Consider the following 23,176-nt stretch of genomic DNA (forward strand, 5'->3'; position numbering starts at 1 on the left):
TTTCTGAGTTCTCGAACTTTCACTTCAATTACTGCTTTACATTTTAAAGGAGCTGAACAGAATATTAGCAGCATTACGGAAAAAAGATTATACATTGATGTTGGAATTGGAATATCTGCTTTAGAAGCAGTTTAAGAAAGTCCTCTAAAAAGTTCAATAGTCACTAAGCATTTTTCTAAATATAAATACAACATATTTTTATTGACTCAGTGAAATTCACATTTGGACAGAAAAGAACACTTATTCAGATGCTGGAATGGGCTGGGAAGGGAGGTGGTGGAGTCACAAACCCTGGAGGTGTTTAGGAAAAGGAAGGGAAGTTTAGATGTTTTATTGAGGGACATGGTTTAGTGGGAACTATTGGTGGTAGGTGGATGGCTGGACTGGATAATTTTGGAGGTCTTTTCCAACCTCGGTGATTCTGTAATCCTATGATTCTATAAGGGTATCCAGAAATGAAGATATAACCTCCTGTAGGGAAGGTTGAAAAGCACATTGGTAAAAACATACTAGTGTATTTTCTGCTATTGCAAAAAAATGGTTCAAAATATTCCAGTTTATGTGTATTGTAGCTGACACTCAGATTATGTTTGCTGCTGCTTCTATAGTTGAAAAGCTCAGTCTTGGATACAGGCTTGCTCAGAAACATCTGCATGCAGTCTGCAAAGCACAGAGGTTGGACGGATTGCTGGAGTTCAGTTTGGGAATACTGCTGCAGGCTTATTCATGCTACAGGTCTGGCCAAACGGACAAAGAAGTAATATTTTGTTTTTCGAAGGGAACAACATAAACCTGAGGTACAAGGAGTGACGTGAACAGAATCGCAGAAGAAATATTTTTCATTTTTTAACAAAGAAAAAAATATTATTTTCATTCTTTTAACTTAAAAATAGTAATGACAAAAAATTAAAGAAAAAGTATAAGCATAAGGAAAGAGCTCTACGTAGCAGAAAAGTGATGTCTGACATGGCTAAACATTATCCTTTAGCTCACAGAATAGAACAGCATGTTTGAGTATCATCATTTGAATAGATTCTAATATGTAATCCTTCTTTCAAGCAGTTCACCTCACCAAGCAGCTCTCTGGTACCTACACACAGCTTAGTGGATCATGAGAGCTGTGCATCTGGGTAACACGTCTGCAGCAGGCACTGCACTTCTGGGAAGAAATGGCACAGTCGTGTTGGCCAAATCTCCTCTGTACATAGGAGTCACAAGTTTTTTTCTGCACAGCCAGAAGAGCAATGTATGTGTCTCAATTGGCCTCAAATGTCCAGCCCCTCTGTGTAAAGAGCCATGCATCTCCAGATAGCTAGGAGAGTAGTGGCAAGGACAGCATTGCTTCCATTTTGTTTCCATTTTTTGTCACATTTCTCTTCAGGCAAGAGTAACTTTATGGTGTGTGCATATTATCTGTTGTCTACCTGTTGTTTCAATTTTGATAGCTACACCTGGGAACTGTGCATATTTCTTTTGACTGTGTTTCCATCTCTAAAAATCAAGATGAATGATCAATATAAAAGATTAAAGTTACATATGTTCCATAGGTAAAAAATGGCTTTGTATTTCTACAGGAAGTTTGAAGTTCAAGCATTCACTGTCCAAATTTCTTGACATGGTTCAGAGAGCCCAATTTATACTTCTATCCATTTTTTTCATCTGAACCAGTGAAGGATAAGACAAACAGTTGTTTTCGTATGTATGTATTTTATGCATGCCATCATTTCATATTCTGCTTGAGGTAATGCATGAACTATGTGATATGTTTAGCCCTACTTCAATAAAGAAAGAATTCACTATTCTCTTCTCCAGACCTAGGCTCATATATTCTTTGTCACTGTACTTACAGAGATCAGAAAAATTATTAAATTCTCTTCTCAACTATCTGACTTATTTGTATTCAGAAATATTAGTCCAGGTTTTCTGCTGAAATCCACAAAAGTCAGGGACTAATTCAAAAAGACAAATCTGGGTTCTGTAGTGCTTACAGCACAAGAGGAGATCAACACAAGCATATATATGTAAGTGGTGGAATAGCGAATGTGCAGAGAAACTGGCATTTATGATCTCAGATGTATTAGGAAACCACATGAGCTAGTTCTAATCAAAAGATGGCTGGTATCTGCAAAAATGTATCATAATGACATTTCAATCACATACAGATCTACTGTTCATAAAGTCAGCTAGAATAGGTTTCACACCAAGACTTCAAGATTTCTGACTCTCCTCTACTCAGGATGCTTAACACATCTACTGCAATGAGCGTGGCGCCAGTACGTGAACTTCTTAGTATTGTCAAGCATTCAGCAGTGAAGTCACAAATATGCCTACTGACAGCATGCCAGAATGGTGACAGGAGAAATAATTCAATCTTATTCATTTCCTTTCTTTAATCCAGAATTTCCTAACTGATAAATCGTGCCTAAGAATTAAACGCAGTGAATGTATTTTTAAGAGATAATGTGTCTTATTCCCTAATTCTTAATGAAATCTTACAAATTGTTCATAGTGAATGTTTAATTGGTGTTTTCCATATGAAAATGTTCATTTTTGGAATTTGTGTTAGCATATAGGCATTTTAATGTTGAGCCTAAGAACCTACTGGGCTTCATACAAGCACAATGGGAAATGTCTTCAGCTTGCAACAATCTGCAGTCTGGGTATAGAAAAAAACACATTGTAAAAAGGAAATATGGAATAGCATTGGTTAATGGGCTCAAGAGCAGTCAGAAAACAGTTTAACTGTTGTCCTGTTTTCAGTGGTATTGTAGAAAAGAAAAGCCTTTAAGGAAGGATTTGAAGGTGAATAAAAATGATGTCCCTTCTATTTACGGGGGATTTCCCCTTCAGTGATGGACAACATAAAAGGAAGGCTTTTGATACTGCCTCAAAGTTTTTTATGTGTCTCCCATAGGCAAGCTCAGAAGTGCAGAATGGGTGGGTGGATGGTGAAATGAATTGGGAATTGGGCGAATGGCAAATCTCTGAGGGTTGTGATCAGTGGCACAAAGAATATTCTTCTCATCAGAGAAGAACATCTTGAAATTCAACAAAGACTTAAGAAGTCTAACACTTGGGAAGGAATAACCTTATGCATGAGTACAGGCCTGGAGAAGAGATGTCTCAGGAGATTTTGATCAATGTGTATAAGTATCCGAAGGGCAGGTGTCAAGAGGATGGGGTTCAGCAATAGGAAGAGAGGCAATGGGCACAAAATGAAACACAGGAAATTCTGACTAAATAAGAGGAAAAAAACTTGTTACTGTGGAGGTGATGGAGCACTGACACAAGTTGCCCAGGGAGGTTGTGGAGTCTTCTTGAGGTCCCTTCCAATCCAACCCTAGCCATTCTGTGATTCTTCCATGGAGACAGATACTCAAAAGCCACCTGGACACAATCCCAGGTAATGTGCTCTAAGGGACTCTCCTTGAGGAAGGAGATTGGAATAGTTGATGTCCAGAAGTCCCTTTCAACTTCAACCATTCTGTGATTCTCTGAAGCTAGGAGATGCTTTGTTTAGAAAAGAAACAACACAGGATGACATCATGGGCTTAGATATGGTAATCTACTTCAACACTGAATGTAAAACTTTTAGTGAGATGACATATTGCTTTGAAAACTGAGTACAGCTTGCATTTAACTAAAGTGATTTCCACAGTAAGAGAGAAATCAGAAGCAATACACAATGAGTAGAAGTAACATTATCAAAGCATGAAGACGGGAAATGATCTTGCAGTTTTAGTTTGGGTGGATCTTGCATGTTGAAGACTACCAGTTAGGGCCAAATAAAAAAGTGACTTCAAGCAAGGAGGTCACAGATAAATGCACGATCTCTAAGGATGGAAAAGAAAATTTGCATCTTCAATTTATCTTGCAAAATTTAGACTTAGATCAGAATGTTAGGTTGTAATAAAAGTCAAAGACTGATTGGGTTATGGAGTTGAATGACTGGAAAGTTAGAGGGTTTTATCTCATAACTGAAAAGGGAAGGAAAATACTTTTGAGAAAAAGGTTTAGAGCTACTTTTTAGACACCAGCCTGAGAACTGAGACCAAGACTAGTTTGGATAGAAAGAGGTAGGTTTTTGTTGAACAGTCATTTCTGGGGGTCAGCAACAAGGAGACAAGAGTAGATTGCTTTCATACATCAAAAGAAGGAGAACCAAAGTGTGTTACAGAGAATCCTCAAATACTTCCTTATATTCAGAAATGAAAATTCCTCATGAAAAACAGCAGTTTGACTATTTTAAAGCTATCTGTTTGGCCTTGCTGTGTTTCACATTGGCCTGGAGAAGATTTGCCCCACACAGAATTGATAATGGCAGAAGTGGTTTTGTTCTGTTGCATAGTCCATACAGTTTTGTCCCAGTGATACAGTGATAAAGTATGTGACATTGGGCACTATTTAGTAGTATTTGGTTAGCTAATTGCAGTGGAGAAAGCAAATTCATAGAATCATAGAATCACCAAGGTTGGAAAAGACCTCTAAGATCATCCTGTCCAACTGGACACCTATCACCAACATTTTCCACTAAACCATGTCCCTTAGTAAGACTTTTAAAAGTTCACTGAACATATCCACAGACAGTGACTTCACCATCTTCCTAGGCAGCCCATTCCAGTACCTGACCACTCTTTAAGAAAAGACTTTCCTGACATCCAATCTGAATCTCCCCTGGCACAACTTAAAGCCATTCCTTCTAGTCCTACCATTAAGTGACATGGGAGAAGAAGCCTACATCCATCTCACCATAGCCTCCCTTCAGGTAGTTGTAGAAAGCAATAAGGTCTCCCCTGAGCATAGAATCATAGAATCAAATTCCCTCAGCTACAAGGAAACAGAATCATTACCACAGTCTATGGTTGAAATGAGTTGAGTCTCTTGATCCTTTGAGCACAGAAAAAGACATCAAGCCACTCACAGCTTGGGTTTCCTCCTAAAGATTGATGGTGTCCAGTGTGACAGATACTTAACAAAAATACATTTATGAAATCCTGATGTAGTGAAATAACACATTATAGGAGACTAGAACAATTAAAAAGGGAAAACACTGCATTTTCTCAAAGAGTTCAATGCATCAAAAATGCTTAATTCTTCAGTTCAAGACACATTTCGTGGCATTCAATATAAAAGTGCAAATCACAAGCATTTCAGCACTTTCTTTTGCATATCATAATATACTAACAGCACTGGAAAAGAATTCAATGAAGAGCCTGGAAAGTGGTAAGCTATATTACTGCAAATAAAACATTTTCCAAGTACATGCTGCCCTCATGTGTGCAACTCAACACTGCCTCCAACAAGCAGCTTGCAATCCATCTTAAAACTTCAAAACAGCAATTTGTGGCTGTTTTAACACAGATAATGGAGAAGCAAGAATATAAACGGGGCACCAGGGTTAGCTCCCAAAGGTTAGCTCTGCATTAGCACTGCTCATGCCAGAGATGGTGAACTGAAAGCCTTTTCCTGCTTCAGCTTAGGTTAGAATCACGTAACAGTTTAGGTTAGATGGTAAAGATGCTCTGTTTACAACCTCCCTTCCAGGGGCGCGGACACCTTCCACTCAACTAACTTATCCAAAGCTCTATCCGACCTGGGCTTGAGAACTTTCAGGGGTGCATCCACATCTTCTCTGGTGTGGTAGAACATGCTGCCCGTTCCAGTGCCTCAGCATCCCAAAAGAAAAGAATTTCTACCTCATATCTAATATAAATCTTCTCTCTTCTAGCTTAAAAAATGTACCCCTTGACTTGTTGCTACACTCCCTCACAGAGTCCCTCCCCAGCTTTTCTGTAGGGTTCCCTTTAAGTACTGGAAGGAAACAAGGTCTTCCTGGAGCCTTCTCCAAGCTAAACAAACCCACCTTCCCCAGCCTTTCTTCACAGAAGATACGCTCCAGCCCTATGAGCTTTTTGGCCCTTCTCTGGAACCACTCCAACAGCAGCATGTCTTTCTTGTGTTGTGGGCCCCAGACCTAGATGCAGGTTCTATAACACTCCTTGTCATGGGCAAATAATGAAGCACCACCAGATCTGGCTCTGCATCCCTGTCACAATCAATCAGCAAGCAAAATAAACAGTTGAAGGTAACTAAGATTGTCCAAGAAATGATTGATTCCTTTATCCAGAAGTAATTTTTTCTAATTAGTTTCTTATGAACAAGATGAGTTCCATGCACACATGCTGAAATACTTACTTGTGCTGAGACGATTTCCATGCTGGAATATTTCTAGACCCTTATCAAGATTCCTTTTTTTTTTTTTTTTTTTCCTAAACTGCAAAGATACCACTGCATTCCTGTACAATCACATCTCACCCTAATAAAGGCTTTATTCACTACTAACTTCTTCTCCTTTATTTTTTTTACTTTCCCCTTTTAATAAAAACAGATCCTCAAGAAAATTCAGAGCTAAATCCATGGCAAAAGAATGGCCTGGTAGCTTCATACATATTCTCTTTTTCCTACTGTGTCACATTTGCACTTGCAGAATTTGAACATTAAATTGAAAAAAAATCTTAACATCACAGTAAGTTTGTTTAAAAAATAATGCTCACCTGTGCTCTAGGCATATTACGGCATGTTTTTAAAAAAAATTCAGATGAACTTAGTTACTAGTTGCAAAAATGCAGCATAATATCAATGCAACGTAATAGGAACTCCAGGAGTTTAGAAGATGACAATTGCTAAATTCTGACAAAGCTTACACTGCATGCTCAAGAACAGTATTATTGCTGAAATAGATTCTTTATTTCTGAAACATTCCAAAACAGCAGTATACACAGTTGTAATCAAATATTAAGTCATATGCCATTATAAGAAAGCATTGATTAGTGCAATTGGATTTTGTAAAAGATCTATCAAAAAGATTTATTCACATTAAAACTCATTTTACATAAGCAACTGTTAATAAAACATTACAGTTTTATTCTTTATAATAAAGTACTGAAAACCAAACATAGTCATAGAGTTCACCGTATCTTTGTAAGTGCAGTGTGACTTACGATGCCATTTTAAATACAAAACACAATGACAATAAATTAACAACTGAACAAATGGTGAAAGACCAACAAAACCATGCTGACCCTGCTGGATGGCAGTCTCCAGTGCTACTTTTTTTGTGCTTTCGCAACATAAATATACTGCTTTGTACTGCCAGTGGTACAATTTCGTAAGATATGTTCCTAGTGCTAAAAAAGTACATTACCCCAAAAATATTATTTATGGCACAGAAAAGTTAAATCATCTCTCTGTTGTTCAAGTTCAGGCAAGTTTAAATGAACTCAAGTATACAAAATAAAATATACTGAAAACACTAAAAAAAAATATTCAAGCACATATGTAAGTCCCTCCAAAATTCAAAATAAAATACACAATGCATTCATACTGAATAAATTATCTTAGGATTTCAGTATAGCAAAACTGCCCCAGAATTCTTAACTCCAAGTTCTTTCTAAGGAAATATTCTGGTACCTTGCACATATGTAGTGCTTTCTTCAGTTCTACACAATAATTCTGCCATTGTTAGTCTGACGCAGCTGTTCGGGAAACTGATTAAGTGTAATATTTAGTATTTTGTAAGATGTTCCTTTTTAAAAAACAGCATTGCATTATGGATATTTACATATTAAAATCCCAGGGGATATAATATTGCATGACGCTCCTTTCCCAAAACAGTGTTACCCAGCCAGCTGGGTAATGAAATCTACATTACTTATTTTCCATTGTTCATGGGCATCGTTCATCAATAGCAGCCATCTCTCCAGTTCCCATCCCGCATCGTGCTGAGTGATGAAAGTGGCTTTGGAGGCTGAAGAAAACTATGGAACAAATGACAGAAAAAGACAAAGGAAGTCATATTTCACATAAAAGATTGAGGTAAAAAAAATATGACTTACTTCAGTAATGACACTGGCTTTGTGGCTTGCTCGGAGACATCACTGTGGTATAATCCTGGTTCCATGCAAATGCAACTATAAAGATCTATGGTGAAATTAAGATCTCCAATGAGATCCCATTCCTGTTACTGGATACAAGGTTTGCAGAAAGGAATTCATTGAATAATTCTCATATGAAGCAAGAAATCCCCCTAAGTGGGAAGACTTGATTCTTCAGAGCTAAGCACCCTGAAGAATACAAACACAAATGTAAACCTATTTTTATCAGTATGGACAACAAATCTTCCAACAGTGACAGACAGCAGAGATGTAATGGGAAATATTCTCCAAAAAGCACTTCTGCTCATTGTACTTCCAAAAAACCCAAAAGCACTATACAGGCACTAAGAAATTAAGGCAACAGAAGAACTGTAGCGAGCCCTGCTCCAGATCTTCCTATCCAAGAGAAAAGATTATGTATCTCCATCACTCAGCCAAATTCAGAGAGCTGTCAGTTCCTACACCACTGCCAGTGCAAAGAGCTGGCAATCCTTCAGCCACACACCCTTCACTTGGGCTCCAGCTCTCACTAATGAACAAGGACTTCTTAAAAAACCATTATTGACCAACTTCCAAATCTTCCAGGTTTTTATTAGCAAGGTAACTGATTCAAGAACTATTAAAAAACAAACACACAAACAACAAAAAAACACATCTAATTGACCTTACTACCAATCCACTAGTGATAGCCAACCTTATTTTAGTTACATCAAAAGTTGCTGAAAACAAAGTGCCCCAATTCTGTAAAATTGCGTCTTAAAAAATCAAGTCCTGAGCCTTCTTTTCTTCCTTCTTTGCATTTTCTTTAGCAGTAACTCCTGTAACTTACTGATGCCTTCTCTCCCTTCCAAATGCCCTTGCACAAAAGAGACATTCTGGGTTAGCTGAGATTTGCCTGGTCACTGGAGAATTGTCTGGAAACTGGGGCCATTGGCTGACACTGGTACCAGTGCTGCTCTGCTCTTGTTTCAGTGCTGTGGGATAACAGGGCTGTTGCAGATGGCTTCCAGCTCACTCTGCTCATGCCAGCATGCTTCTGAGTGAAGATGGAACATGGAGGACCAGCAAGTAGGGGAAAGGAGTTGGGAAGGTGGATCTATAAACCTAGTGCCAGAGTGTGAACTTGCAGAAAGCTGGGGACTCGGGCATCCATTTAACAGGGAAAAAGTGCTGCCTTGCTTATAAGATTGAATGCAGATGGAATGTACACATCACAAGTTATTTACACCGCTTTTGAATGCTTTAATCTCTGACAGTAGGAGAAAAGCAAGTAACATTTAGCCCGCTGATTATCTTGGCTATAAACTGTCAAAAGTACTCCCTTGTGTTTGGTTTTGTGAAGTACTGAAGTCTCCTAACACAGGGCCTACATAAAGTGTCAATTTATTTTATGTAGAATACCAGCAACTTGGCTACTTTAAAGTCTGGGTATAGGTAAAAAATAAACAGCTTTGTTTTGAAAGAACAATTCTTCCTGAACATGTGATTTATTACAGAAAAACAAAAAAAGTTCTTTTCTACTTTCAATGAAGCTATGATTAAAAACAGCTTTATTTTATTATATACTAATAGAAGCTAGACTCTTCAACAGATAATCAGAAATACCATTCCTCAGAAATGACCATAGTGACAAAGTCAACACTGAGAAAATCTTCCTCTCGTGGTTGACTTTCTTCCAAGAAAGTTTTAGATGCACTGAAGCCACACTTATTTTTCAAATGAATAAATAAAATGAAACTAGGATCTTAAAGTTGTTGGCTGAGGTCCAACCTGTGCTTTTTGAGACCGATAAACTTGTCATTTACACACTGATAACACTATATATCTTCCAGCATTGTTGGCAATGTATGACACTGCAATATACTTGCAGATGGGAAGATACGAATCCAGACTTCCTGGACTAATAACAGAACTGTTACCAATCTGAATCAGCTTCTAATAAAAACAGTGTTGAGAGTAGGGTGTTTTGCCCTCTCACTGAAATCTCTTAATTTTGTTTTTCTTTAACATTGCCTGTTGTATGAAGTTACAAAATAGCAAGAGACAGGGCCTTGTTGCCCAGGAAGTCTCTTTCTCACATGTGGGTATGAAAGATTTAAGAGCTCTGCAGAACATGATGTTGAGGAAAAGAAAAAAAAAAAAAGAAAGAAAGAAAGAAAAACCTTTACTATAAAGAACTCTATCAGAGAGAGTTCCAGCAGAGAGGAGAGAAGATTGTAACAGAAATCTCATGGTATAGTCTTCATCAAAGAAGAAATCTGACAGCTTTTTATCAAAGTTTCACCACAGTTGGTCAAAACCTGTTGTCAGTCACTTTGGTGTAATCCCTGCGTAACTCAAACAAACAGAGAATATGAGCAATTGAAATTGCCAGTATCTATTGAAAAACACAGAAATACTGAGAGCTAAACAGAGATAGTTCATCCAACAGAAAAGTAGGCAGCGATACAGCAGGTTTTCACAACAGAGAGGATGCAGGCAATGGGAAAAATAGCATAAAGACTTCATACTAGTTGATAAAAGTTTCTCTTTGACAAACTTCAACTTATTAATCACAGAATATACAGCTAGAAGTTTAACTCCCATCTGTGACAAGGTGATGAAAACATAGTTTCTTTCTTCAGGCTTATTTTACTGCTTATCCTAAAAAATTACTTGGAAACAGTCTCTTCCACAATGCAAGAATTAATTTTTTTAGCAATGTAGCTCATTGCAAGTACACAGTACTTCAGCATTCCCAGTTTGCCTATTGTTTCTCAGCTGTAACTGAAAGGATGCTGGTTCGACACAAGACAAAGCCACGGAAGATATCTCCTTCCTCATGTTCCAATGCTGTAACATCACAAGTTGCATTTTTGAAGTCCACTGTCTTTAACAATAAGCATGCATGCCTATTTGCAAGCTTATCCTATGAACTTGGATCAGCAATTGGCACAAGTCTGGAAGATGGTGAGTCAGATATACTAATGATATGAGATATTTTGATTTCTTACTGATGAGTAGCAATCCATTCTTACATAATTACATTCTAGCAAGTATCACAGTTTACTACCAGTAGACACTGTCCATCACTATTTGTGGAGATAAATCTTCACCCATTCACTGACTCAGCACTGGAAGCTAGAAATGTCTCTCCTTTATAGCCCAGCTTCATACTCCATGGAAAAAAAAAACAACACAACTAACTAAACAACTATCTAAACCAAATCTATCTACAGAAGAAAGGTGGTCTATTTAATTCTTACCTTCGAACTGGCTGTGCAATTTTACTTCTGGGTATGCCACTCCCATTGATGGCCAACGAGGGTCTTGGAAGAGCACTACGCCCCAAAATCCCTTGACTGGCAATCTTGTTTGGCATTGGGATCCCAGTACTAGAATGTAACTGTAGATTGTTGGATCCTGGAATACTACTACTACCTTGTACAGTTGGGCTTACATAGGCAGTAGCTTTGAGAGGCTGCCTAACAGACACTGGAAAATGTCCCACACTGTGAACTCTGTGTTGAAGCTGTCCAGGAGATGGAACTGTTAAAAGAGAGGTAGAAAAGGAAGTAACAAGGTCAATATGCAGCAAATGAGGCAAGGTAATAATGCTCATCTCAAGACAGATTTAAATGCAGATAAACACATAATTATGCAATTAACTTACTAATTATAAACTGCTGAATAACCCCTTGGATCCAATACTGCATCTGGTGACGCTGCATTGATCTAAAATATCCCATTCCATCCCCACACCAAACAAAAACTCTATCCCTTATTCACCCTTCTTTCTCTCTCCCAAAGAGGTTTCATTAGTCATTAAAAGCAAACTAATTCCACTTACGCAATTACAGCTTTGAAACCACTGAAAGTATATTAATTACTGCTAGATTATTCAGATGTTTATAAGGTTGTCCATAATAAGAACAATCAAAAAGCTATAAAAAGGTCTCAAATATAACAACATATTCCACGGCCGATGTTATGTAAACTATCATTTTAGATCAATGCTACCTATTCCAGAAGCTTTATCTACACAATCCTGCCCTCTGGTGTACATTAGACAAACATCTGTTTCAGAATTCACGTATCTGAAGCAAACCATCAAAAGCCTGAAGCACTTAAACTAACTACTGCACACAGGCCAATCTTTTTTCAACTCTTTGGAAAAGGGCATCTTAAAACCATTTGAAGACGTGGAAGAAAATAAAGATGTGTGATTCAGTTAAACAAGACTAGCAGCATATTGCTACGGAACCTTTCTCATAACACAGCTCCTTAAAGACCCCAACAAAGCCATCTGGTAAATAATGTATTTCAGAAGAGTTACCTGTTACACACATATGTATACATATGTACATAAACACACAGATAAACATATATTTTAAAGTAGTAAATAAAATTAAACTCTCAACACACTAGCCAAATGTTTCAAGTGGGACCATGAACAACTTTCCATTCTCCTACAAGACATGGATGAAAATAAAGCAATATAAATCCAGCACAAGAAATATCAATTTAATCATTCTGAAGACTTTTGAAAATTCTGTTGTAATCTGAAGGAAAATACCCACAGCATTTCTGTGCCAATTTCTCCCTTGAAAACTTCACAGGTAATGGGAGGCAGAAGTTCAGTTCCTTCTGTCTGTGTCAAACAACATTCACTTTTTCCACTTCCCAGAAGAGTACGTCAATTACTGTGCTAGAAAAGACTGCCTTGGTTCTTGATCTATCTTGCTAACATTTTACATGAATAATTCAACAAATGATAGATCAATACTGCCACCCTGCCATCTAGAAGTCAACTAAATTAAAGCAATTACAGAGTCATTTTAAGTCACTCGCTCAACATGTAATATATACTTGAGGATATAACCCTCTATTTGCCACAAACTGGCTCCAGTTCAACAGGAGAGAGGTCATGTGTTTTAAGACAATATAGTGTAACGTAAATACAGCATTGTGCAAATTACTAAGAAAAGCAATGTTTTAAATGTTAGTATCAAAGCTAAAAATCTATGCCTATATGAATTAGCTCCTTTATTGGTGCTTCTATACTACTACCATTATATTACTGTAATTTTAGTTTTGAAGTTAGTAAAAAGTGAGTGAGTAAAGAAAATAAAGATTGTGATGAAACCCCCAGCACTGCATAAGAAGATCAGATGGAAGCTGCTTTCCAAAATAGCAGCTTTAAAATCTGGAGTTATATTAAAATCCATTATAAAACGGATGCAGTCTGCCTTTAATTTTTCATAAATTGAAAACTTTATGGAAGCTTTCCAGTGGCTGGAACATATACTTTACCATTCTGTCAATACCTTACACACAGCCAAAGAAAACAGGTACTTACTACATGACTGCATCCTTGAAATCCCATTACTTGCTCCATGTAGATTGGAATCAAAGCTCTGACTGTTCCTCACAGTGACTGGAGAACTAGCAAAGCCAGCAGTATTGTTAATGGTGGGGGTACTCGGCATCCGAGCTAGGTTAGGCATGCTTCTTCGGAGTTTATCTGAAGTGAAAGAGCACAGTATTCACAGTCATGTCAGAATTTGCAACAAATGCAAAGAGTCTCTGAATCATTTCTGTAAAAAAATCAAAATTAAAACCAAATTGATTCAACACAAAGAAAGATTTGGGTTAATAGGGACAATATGAATACATTACTATTAGCCCACTAACTGAGTCCTTCTGATTACTGTAATATCACAGTTATTCACAAATCATTTTAAAAACACCAACACAGAGTACATTTCAGGGATTGCAAAGACTTAAATGCTGAAGTGTCATAATAAGAAAGAGTTTAATGTAAATGTGTAAAATAGGTCAGATGAATCATGTGCTGAATGCGCCTGTTTCTTTGAAGTAAATAAAAAGCACAGTTGAAGTGACAATCAGATGTGGATATTTATATTATGGATGTCTAAAGATACATTTCTTCAACGTGGCCGTGCTGAAAACCTGTTCAGTCTTGATACTGGCATTTGCTTGGAGACCTGGGCTAAGATCAGGGTTTTCAAATCTGGTGTGTCTGCCTCCTGTCACCCTTATGGTGGACATTTTCAGAGCAGGCCTGCAGAGTAAGGCTCTGCACAGAAAGAAAGCTGGAAATAGATGTATGGGGACAGGTTGAGTTGTTAATGTAAGTATGGAATTAACAGGTCATTCAATAAATCTTTGATAATAGCACTGGCCTCTTGGCAAGGTTCAGTAGCAAAAATGTTGTGCTGTTGGCTTGTCGTTATGTTTTTTCTGGTACCAGGGTCAGCATGGAGTCTGCCAGCTACTGATCAGCAGTACGTTCCAATGCACAGTACAGATTTGCCTCCAGCTCTTCCACTGCAGTGATGTGCTTTTCTTGTAAAAGGCAGCCACTACTAACCTCTTCAGTGGCAAGCAAGACAATTCAAGATTAAAATCTGGATTTATGCATGGGAATAATACATCACACATGGCTTCCAACTGCTGTTTTGGGCTGACCTCCTAATTCACATGGGGATAAGTTCAACACACAGAAACTATGAATTGACTCTTAGGAGTCTCTGTTAATCAGCTCGCATAAATATATAACCTATTTAGCACTATAATGAGCTCCTCTAATCCTTAAATCTGCTAATAACTAACGAGTAATGAGAAGTGACAGTACAGTTCTATCTATAAAATGTATTAGCAGTCACTAACTTGAGTACATATGTTGCCTGAGTCATATAGCAAGGCTATAAGTGTAGCTGTTGTATATGACTGGTCATCACGGGATAAACTTCTGGGATAAGGCTCAGTACAGCATTCTAAAATAGTGAAAAACACGCTTGAATTTCAATGGTCCAGCGTTTCAAATACCCTCATGTCCCAGCTCCCAATTACCACTGCCTACCTGTACTTTTTGGTCTTCCCATTCATCTCAACTAATGCTGAATTTCAATTACCATAGGATGGTCTGAGATAGAAAACCATTGCTATCTATGAAATAGTTTACATAGCTCGATTTATTTTACTGAAATCAAACAGTAAGTATGGAAAGCAAAATGTAGAGGTGTTCATCAGAAGGGAATACAAAGTTTGACTCTCCAGAAACTAGAGTACAGCCAAATTCTAATAAATCTTTTCTAATTAAAGGGTAACCCTTCATTAAAGAATTAAAGATGTTGTGCTTCGGTGACTCATCACTGACACTGTGATTCACTCAGGTAGTAAAAAATAATTTAATTGGTATAAAAATGGCACAACTCTATCAGGTTTCCAAAATCATACTGAGAATGTGAACAATGGCATCTATATAGAAACTATAAACCCGCATTTGTGAAATACTCATGATTTTGCAAACTGGAAAGGTAACTGCCTTCCTACGATAAGTTTTGGCCCAGAGTTGCAGAAAACTCATGAACAGGAGGCATCTGTAGTTAAAAAATGGCAAAAATGTGTGGTAGGACAGTGGTAGGGATGATGGCATTACATAAAACAGATGTTTGTCTAATACTATCCACGTATCACCCAGTACAGGCAGAATTCCTTGGAATCTACATGTTCTTCCACTCCGGGACTGTGTAGCCAAAAAGGAGTAATCTGTGTTTAGAACTGCCCAGAAGATGCAGCTACAGTAGCAAGAAAATAAGCATAGAAGTTGCTTGAATTTCCTCCACGGTCAGGGTGGCCATTTCTTTTGCCTCCCACTCATCAGTCCCTTCTATTCTCAGCAGTCTGCTCTGCTGCTGATTCAGTCCTTAGGCAGCAGATTCCTACTGCACCTGCAAATTCTCATCTGTCAAGCATTTGTGTTACTTCTTTGATGATTCCTTTTGTCTGTTGAGATAAATAGCCCTGAAGAGCAATGAAAACAGAAGGTCAGTGTTGTGTTTGGGGAAAACCCAGAAATGCTCATCTTTATAGTACTTTGCTGCTTTCATCTCCTTGGATGATACATTCTCTTTCATCTCTTTCTTGATGTTTGTTGTGTCACCTGTTTCCCTCCTATGAACAGTGGAGTCTTATGGGTATTTTAAGGGAAAAAACAGCTCCTGTAAGCCTGGTACACAGAAGACAAGAGTTATGTGACTTGTCATATTACTTCAGGCCACAGAAACCTGACTAGATATAAACTTGCTGGAAATCTATGAGAAGAAAGCAAAAATAATTTGCTAAGCCACTGATAGTAAACATTCCCTTTCTAGAGGTCTCTTCGCTTTTCTAAGGGTGGTAAGAAAATTAACAGGGAGGAGTGAAGCAGAAGACCTGAGATTCTCAGGTAAGAAAATAATTTGCCCAGATGGTCCTGTTTATTATGAATGCTGAACATAGCAAAGTTCTACCATTCCAGCTAACTCTCCCACACGGATCTGTCTCAACAGAAAGCCTAGAAGTATCATTGGTTGTTTACAGTTTATTCTGTTAGACACAAGCAGCTATTAACACCACAGGACCTGCACCTTCTACAGCATCAAAGACTACTGTGACCAACTAAGTTAGTCTTTGTTCTTTCCCTTTTTAAAAGCGTTAAGACCAAAATGCAAGGATAGGTCACGCAAGAGACTTAATCAGATTCCTGTCATTACCATATTTTTAGAGTAGTTCATGTATATACACGTACTTGTTACTTCATGACTGTTCTTCAGATTGCATCTATCGCCCTTGTTTCTCATATCTGTGGCAGAATGATCCAGAAAAAATTGCCTACAGCATATTTCCACATCTTCCTCTGTGTAGTATACACAGTGAACTGCACATTGCCCAGAGTACAGGAAAACTAGGAATTATGAAACACACCTGAAGGTGTGTGAAAAGATCACCCAGGCATGGAACATAGCCACTACAGTAAATTTGCTGCGGAGACTAGCTTCAGAGCAGGTAAGACTGCAGTGGGCATCTGGAGGGATCTGGAGTAAAAAAAAAAATTCCTCCTTGCTCAGGAGACCAGCTTTCCTCTTGGCAGTCTCTGAGACTGCAGGCATAAAAATGGTCTCCACCAGACAGTGGGCTTATTCCAAGATGGCCGTGGCGACCCAGAAGGCCTGCCCAGAAATGTGGCTGTTCAGGTCTCCAGCTGCAGGGAGTGCCCGAGCCTGCTTCTGCCTGGGGAGAGTGGCAGGGATTCCACATGTATGAGATGTGAGCAGGTAGATGAGCTGCTCGGCCTGGTGGTGGAGCTCAAGGAGGAAGTCCAGAGACTAAGGACCATCAGGGAGTGTGAGTGGGAGATTGACTGGTAAAGTGACTTGCTGGCATGCCGGAGGGAAGGGTGCCAGGGAAACACGTCCAGAAAAGAGGTGGACCCCCTGCCCTGTCACAGTCGGACAGACCTGACTGATGAGGAGGGTTGGAACAGAGTCCCAGCTCGGTGTCACGGGAGCACCCCCTGCCTGCCTGCCTTGCTTCCCCAGGTCCCTCTAAGCAATAGGTTTCAGATGCTAGAAATTGAACGGGAGGTGAGTGGGGAGGCAATGGAGGATCGGTCTAACAGGGAGCCTAAGGCTAGGCGGTCACCTCCATGCCTTGAGACTGCCTCTATCAGGAAAGAAAGGGTGGTTGTAGTGGGTGAATCTCTTCTCAGAAGAACGGAGAGCCCCATATGCAGACCAGACCTGAACTGTCAGGAAATGTGCTGCCTTCTGGGGTCTGGTCAGGCACATAACCAGAAAACTTCCAAAGCTGGTTACGTCCACTGATTATTTTCCTTTGCTCATAGTTCAGGTGAGCAGTGATAAAATTGCTCAGAGAAGCCTGCGAACTATGAAGAGATTTCAGGGGTTTAGGGCGTTTAGTTCAAGGAGCGGGAGCTCAAGTGATTTTCTGTTCTATACCTTCAGGGGCAGTGAGGGACATGGAGTGGGCTTGGAAAGCACAAGCAATGAATAAATGACTCAGAGGCTGGTGTTGAGGCAGGAACTTTGGGTTCTTTGATCACGGGGCAGTTTACTCAGCCCCTGGCCTGCTATCCATGAACAGAACCCACGTATCTCAAAGGGAGCGACGAATCCTAGCACAGGAGCTAGTGGGGCTTATCGAAAGAGCTTTAAACTAGTTACGACAGGGGAAAGGGAAAAAAACCAGGGCTCAGAAGAGATGAGTCTAGGGGAATGATCTTGAGCTGGGCGTGAGGCAGACAACTCGGCTGAAGTGCGTCTATACCAATGCATGCAGCATGGGCAACAAGCAGGAGGAGTTAGACGCAATTGTGTGTCAGGCTAACTATGTCCTAGTTGCCATTACCGAAACCTGGTGAGACCACTCCCACCACTGGAGTGCTGTGGTAGATGACTACAAGCTCTTCAGAAGGGACAGACGACAAAGGAAGGATGGTGGAGTGGCCCTTTATATTAAAGACTGTTTTGATGTTGAAGAGCTTGGGGTTGGGAATGATAAAGTTGAGTGTCTGGGGGTATGAATCCGGGGAAGGCCTGTAGGAGCGACAGCTTGTTGGGGGTCTGTTATAGAGCGCCTAATCGTTATGAAGAGATAGATGAGGTGTTCTATGAGCAGCTTGCGGAAATCGTACAATCGCCAGCACTCGTTCTCGTGGGAGACTTCAACTTCCCTGATATATGTTGGAAATATAATACAGTGCAGAGGAAGCAGTCCAAGACGTTTCTAGAGTGTATGGAAGACAGCTACCTTACGCAGCTGGTACGAGAGCCTACCACGGGTGGTGCCCTGCTAGACCTGCTCTTCACTAACAGAGAAGGACTGGTGGGAGATGTGAAGGTCAGAGACCGTCTCAGGCAGAGCGACCATGAAATTGTAGAATTCTCTATTCTTGGAGATGTCAGAAGGCTGACTAGAAAAAACTGCTATCTTGAAGTTCCAGAGGGCAGACTTTGACCTGTTCAGGATGCTTGTAGCATGGGTCCCTTGGGATTTGTTCCTTGAGGGTTAAGGGGTCCAAGAAGCCTGGATGCTCCTCAAGTTGGAAATCTTAAAGGTGCAAGAACAGGCTGTGCATGAATGCCGTAAGGCAAGTTGCAGGGGAAGACCAGTGTGGATGAGCCGAGAACTATTGTTGAGACTCCAGAAGAAAAAGAGCGTCTACGTCCTATGGAAGAAGAGACAGGCTACTTGGGGAGATTACAAGGAAGTTGCTAAGCTATGCAGGGAGGAAGTTAGGAAGGCAAAAGCCCACAAGTTGTACCAGAGAAGGTTTAGGTTAGACATAAGGAAGAACTTTTTCTCTCAGAGAATGGTCAGGCACTGGAATGGCCTGCCCAGGGAGGTGGTGGAGTCGCCGTCCCTGGCAGTGTTCAAGAGGTGTCTGGATGAGGAGTGTGAATTGTGGTAGCAATGGTAGTGGGAGGATGGTTGGACTAGATCATCTTGCGGGTCATTTCCAATCTTGCGATTCTATGATTCTATAAATTGGTGAAGAACAAGCCTAAATGTTCCTTATTTTGTAAAAGATTCCACAAAATTATGTTTAAGACAGCAGTTTGCCTCTTACCCGATTGCTTCAGTTCTGATTTTCCGAAAGAGTTTGTTCCCCAATACATTTTCTTCTCTGATGTCAGCCAGCGATCAGTGGACAACTTCCTTCTGGCAGGATTCCACAGCAGTCAGCACCTGACGGCTGTCTTCTGATTCCAGCTCTGTTGATAGCCATCACTGTCCAGTGTTTTTGTCCTACTTCTAACCAAATACTAGCATTATCTGAAGAGTAACATCCATGCAGAATGCACCAAAAGAGGCATGACCACCTGGGCTGCCAGACTTCAGAGTTCTGATCTTTGGGTTTCCCGTAGAGGCTCTTGATAAATATTATCTTCCCTCTGAAAAAATGCTTTCATCCACTATGCTTCATCCACTGAAGCACTTCTAGCAGCCTGTAATCGTGGATAAACGTCCCTAAATAATAATTCTCTCAGATCTCAGAGAAGTGGCCAAGAATCTAAGGGAATGGTTTCTAGAACAGATATCTCCTAGGATAAAAGAGAATGTAAAAATCTTGCCTATGCAATTGTTCCTTATGCCATGTCAGACTGAAATACCCAAATGGTATATGTAAGTCTGTCAGCAATTTCTAGAACTGAAGAAAGGTGTTAGCAGACAGAAAGAAAACAAAACCTAAAATGAACTGCAGAAATACCTATTGGAGGATTACAACTGGTTGGCTAGCAGCTTGAACACTGATTAGTCTGTTTCCACTATGTAAAATGAGCAGGTTATCAGTACAAGCATTACAAAAGATGGGTCTCATTACATACAAAATAAGGTTTAAAAGTCTAGATTTAAAAACACCAAACTGATGTCAGACATCCAACGCTTGTTGACAGGAGCAAGACTAAGTGCAGCCTAAGCTTATGTTGGCTATATAGTGAAATGTCTTACAAGACATTTATTCATTCATTGTTATTTTCTTCAAGTGCTGTCAGCATTTCATTTGAACAGATTCACATCTGATCAAAAGTGCACTGTGGTTAAGGAATGGATAAAATGAATCACAATTATTAGAGTCTCAGAGAAACCTATATCACTTTTCAAACTACATTTTAATTTCTTTCACATATTTAAGTTCTTCAGAGAAAACTTGCAAATTCAATCCTACCTTATTTGTATTGTATGCACAAAGAAGTTAAGGAAAAAACTTAAGGGAAAAACTTGTTATTCAGAATTTGTTCTGAAATCCTTAACAAAATCGTACTGAATTACAACTTCACCATGTGGGATATATACTGTTGATTAATTTCTCTTCTTCATCTTCAAATACCTGAGCTCAGTATCTGCATTACACTTGTTACGCTTACAAGAGGTAAGATATCCTAAATACATCATGGCCCAGTTAGAGATCTGTGGAATCATCAGTTAATATGCAACAGAGACATCAGTACATAAATGCATGATAAAGAACTAAAAAAAAGTTAAGCAAGAGACAGCATTCTTCATTATTGTCAGTATCTACATTTTGCTGTGTTGAACATTTCCATTTTATTTAAAATTATTACTTCACCCTGACATGTCTCCTTTCAAAGACACACAGAGACTTTTCCATTATCCTTCCATGACTTCCCTCCACTGCTCACTATGCTCAGTAACACTTCAAGTGACTGAAAAATATTTTCTTCTCCTTTTCTTTAATAAAGAGTCTGCTAAAATTTCCTTCTGATTTCTCTCTTCCTTACTGACCTTCAGAGAAGGTAAGAGAAGAAAAGCACTCAATAAATCAGTAAGAGGAGGTCTCTTCTCACCCCTCCAAACACGCAAATCAATGTCACTTGACACTGAACTAGTATCTAGCTGGAAACGACCTACTGCCTACTAAAATGCTGTTCTCCTATGTCTGATTGGAGTTTGCTTGGAAAGATGAATGGAAGGAATGAGGGGAAGGAGAGGGTAAGGGGGGTAAGGAGAGGGAGGGAGGGAGGGAGGGAGGGAGGGAGGAAGGAAGTGCACTTTCCAATTGAGGCAAGGATTTTGCAACACTCAGTGATGTTCTTACAATTTCGCCTGAGAAAAGTAATTCCCCAGAAGTGTAAGCAATAAAATATTTAATAACTAACAATTTAAGAAAAGAAAAAGCAAAGATTTTTAGTGTAAATAGTATCATAAGGCATCAATAAATGAAATGCCTGATGACTGATTAGGGATGGATTTTTTTCAGATGTAGTTACAGACATTCAATTAATTAAACAAAGAAAGCAAAGTTTTTCTATTAGTGAATTCTTGGCAGAACTGGAAATAAAACTTGTTAGAATATAAGCATAACATATACACACTACAGGTATTAGCTACATATGCAGCCTGTGCTACAGGTGGCCCCTATATATACACTCTAAACACATCTCAACGCATTTACATTTGCACACATCTACCAATTTATGTTAGCATTTATCAGGAACCTTTTAGTGCAGCAGTCGTGGATTTGCAGCAGATAGGACTGGTCCCATTCACTCAGAGAGTTCACTGGTGGGGAAATGGAGAAAAAGAACCTGGGATTGAGCAGAAGAGCAAGACTGCACGCTATTTTAAAATAGATGTATGGCAATTTAAAGCATGGCAGAGTATCAAAATTACACCAACAGGCAGTGCTTTGCTAAGCACACTGGCAAGAACAATGTGTAAGTTCAAAATTATAGAATCATAGAATCACTCAGGTTGGAAAAGACCTTAAAGATCATCAAGTACAACCACAACCTAACCATACTACCCTGTTAGAGTACAACCCTCCGCTATATCATGCTCCTGAGCACCACATCCTAATGGTTTTTAAACACATCCAGGGATAGTGACTCAACCAGCTCATTGGGGAGCCTATTCCAGTGTTTAACAACTCTTTCTGTAAAGCAGCTTTTCCTGATATCCAACATAAACTTACCCTAGTGCAACTTAAGGCCATTTCCCCTCGTCCTGTCACCTGTCACCTGTGAGAAGACACCAACCCTACTCTTGCTGCAAGTACCTTTCAGATATTGGAAGAGAGCAATAAGGTCTCCCCTCAGCCTCCTCTTCTTCAGATAGCCGCAGTTCCTTCACTCTCACCTTGTAGGGAATATTCTCCAAGCCCTTCACAAGCCTTGTTGCCCTTCTTTGGACCTGCTCCAACACCTCAATGTTCTTTCTGTACTGAGGTGCCCAAAACTGAACACAGTACCTGAGATGAGGCCTCATCAGTGCCGAGTACAGGGGCAGGATTACTTCCCAGTTCTGCTCACCACAACACAGCTGGAAAACATCTGTGAGCACATTCTCATCCAAAGTATATGCAGAAAATTACAGGGGCTAAGTTCACAGGACAGGAAATCTCTCTGCTACCTAGAACAACATCCTGCGACTGGAAAACAAGCAGATCATCAGCTCTACTGGGCCTCCATATGGTTACATAGTGCCATTTGAGAGATGCTGGATTGTTTAAGGCATCTGAACAACACTGACAGATGTCTGTGGTGAAGCCAAGAAGAGTGGCCTAGAGCACCTCATATAACAGTAATTGCTTAAATGCAGGCAGAAGAATTGGGCAGTGCATTCACATTTGGACACCTACATCCCAATACCTAAATGCAGCCAACAGCAAAGCAGATCCAATCCAATATATGTGTAAGGGCACGCAACGTGCATCCTAAGAATACAACATTCCTGACTCATCTCTTAAAAAGCCTAAAAGCATTTACAGCAATGAACCAGAAGTCTTATCTGCTCAAACCTTTGCAAGCCCTTTCAGCAAGGTTAAGGGAAATGGCACAGAGAAGCAGTCACTCCTGTCCCCAGAAGCCACATGCCTACATCTCCTCAGTCATGGTGACTGCCACTCTCTGTTAGATTACAGCCCATTTACC

The 23,176-nt window shown here is 39.6% G+C and overlaps 1 protein-coding gene across 2 annotated transcripts in view; it reads right to left on the reverse strand.

Moving 5' to 3' along the window:
- Positions 1-6,725: 6,725 nt before the first annotated feature.
- The window catches only part of SLAIN1 (SLAIN family member 1), a 56,714-nt gene continuing 40,263 nt past the window's right edge, over positions 6,726-23,176 (reverse strand). For both annotated transcript variants that reach the window (XM_085215688.1, XM_085215687.1), the window contains 3 exons: positions 13,273-13,437; positions 11,180-11,462; positions 6,726-7,817 (listed from right to left, as the gene is read on the reverse strand). In XM_085215688.1, the coding sequence (XP_085071814.1) occupies positions 7,742-7,817; positions 11,180-11,462; positions 13,273-13,437 (524 nt within the window). In that variant the 3' untranslated portion in view covers positions 6,726-7,741. The remainder of the gene's footprint in view (positions 7,818-11,179; positions 11,463-13,272; positions 13,438-23,176) is intronic.

The sequence above is a fragment of the Meleagris gallopavo genome, chromosome 1 (assembly GCF_905368555.1).
Source record: "Meleagris gallopavo chromosome 1, MGAL_WU_HG_1.1, whole genome shotgun sequence".
Lineage (NCBI taxonomy): Eukaryota > Metazoa > Chordata > Aves > Galliformes > Phasianidae > Meleagris > Meleagris gallopavo.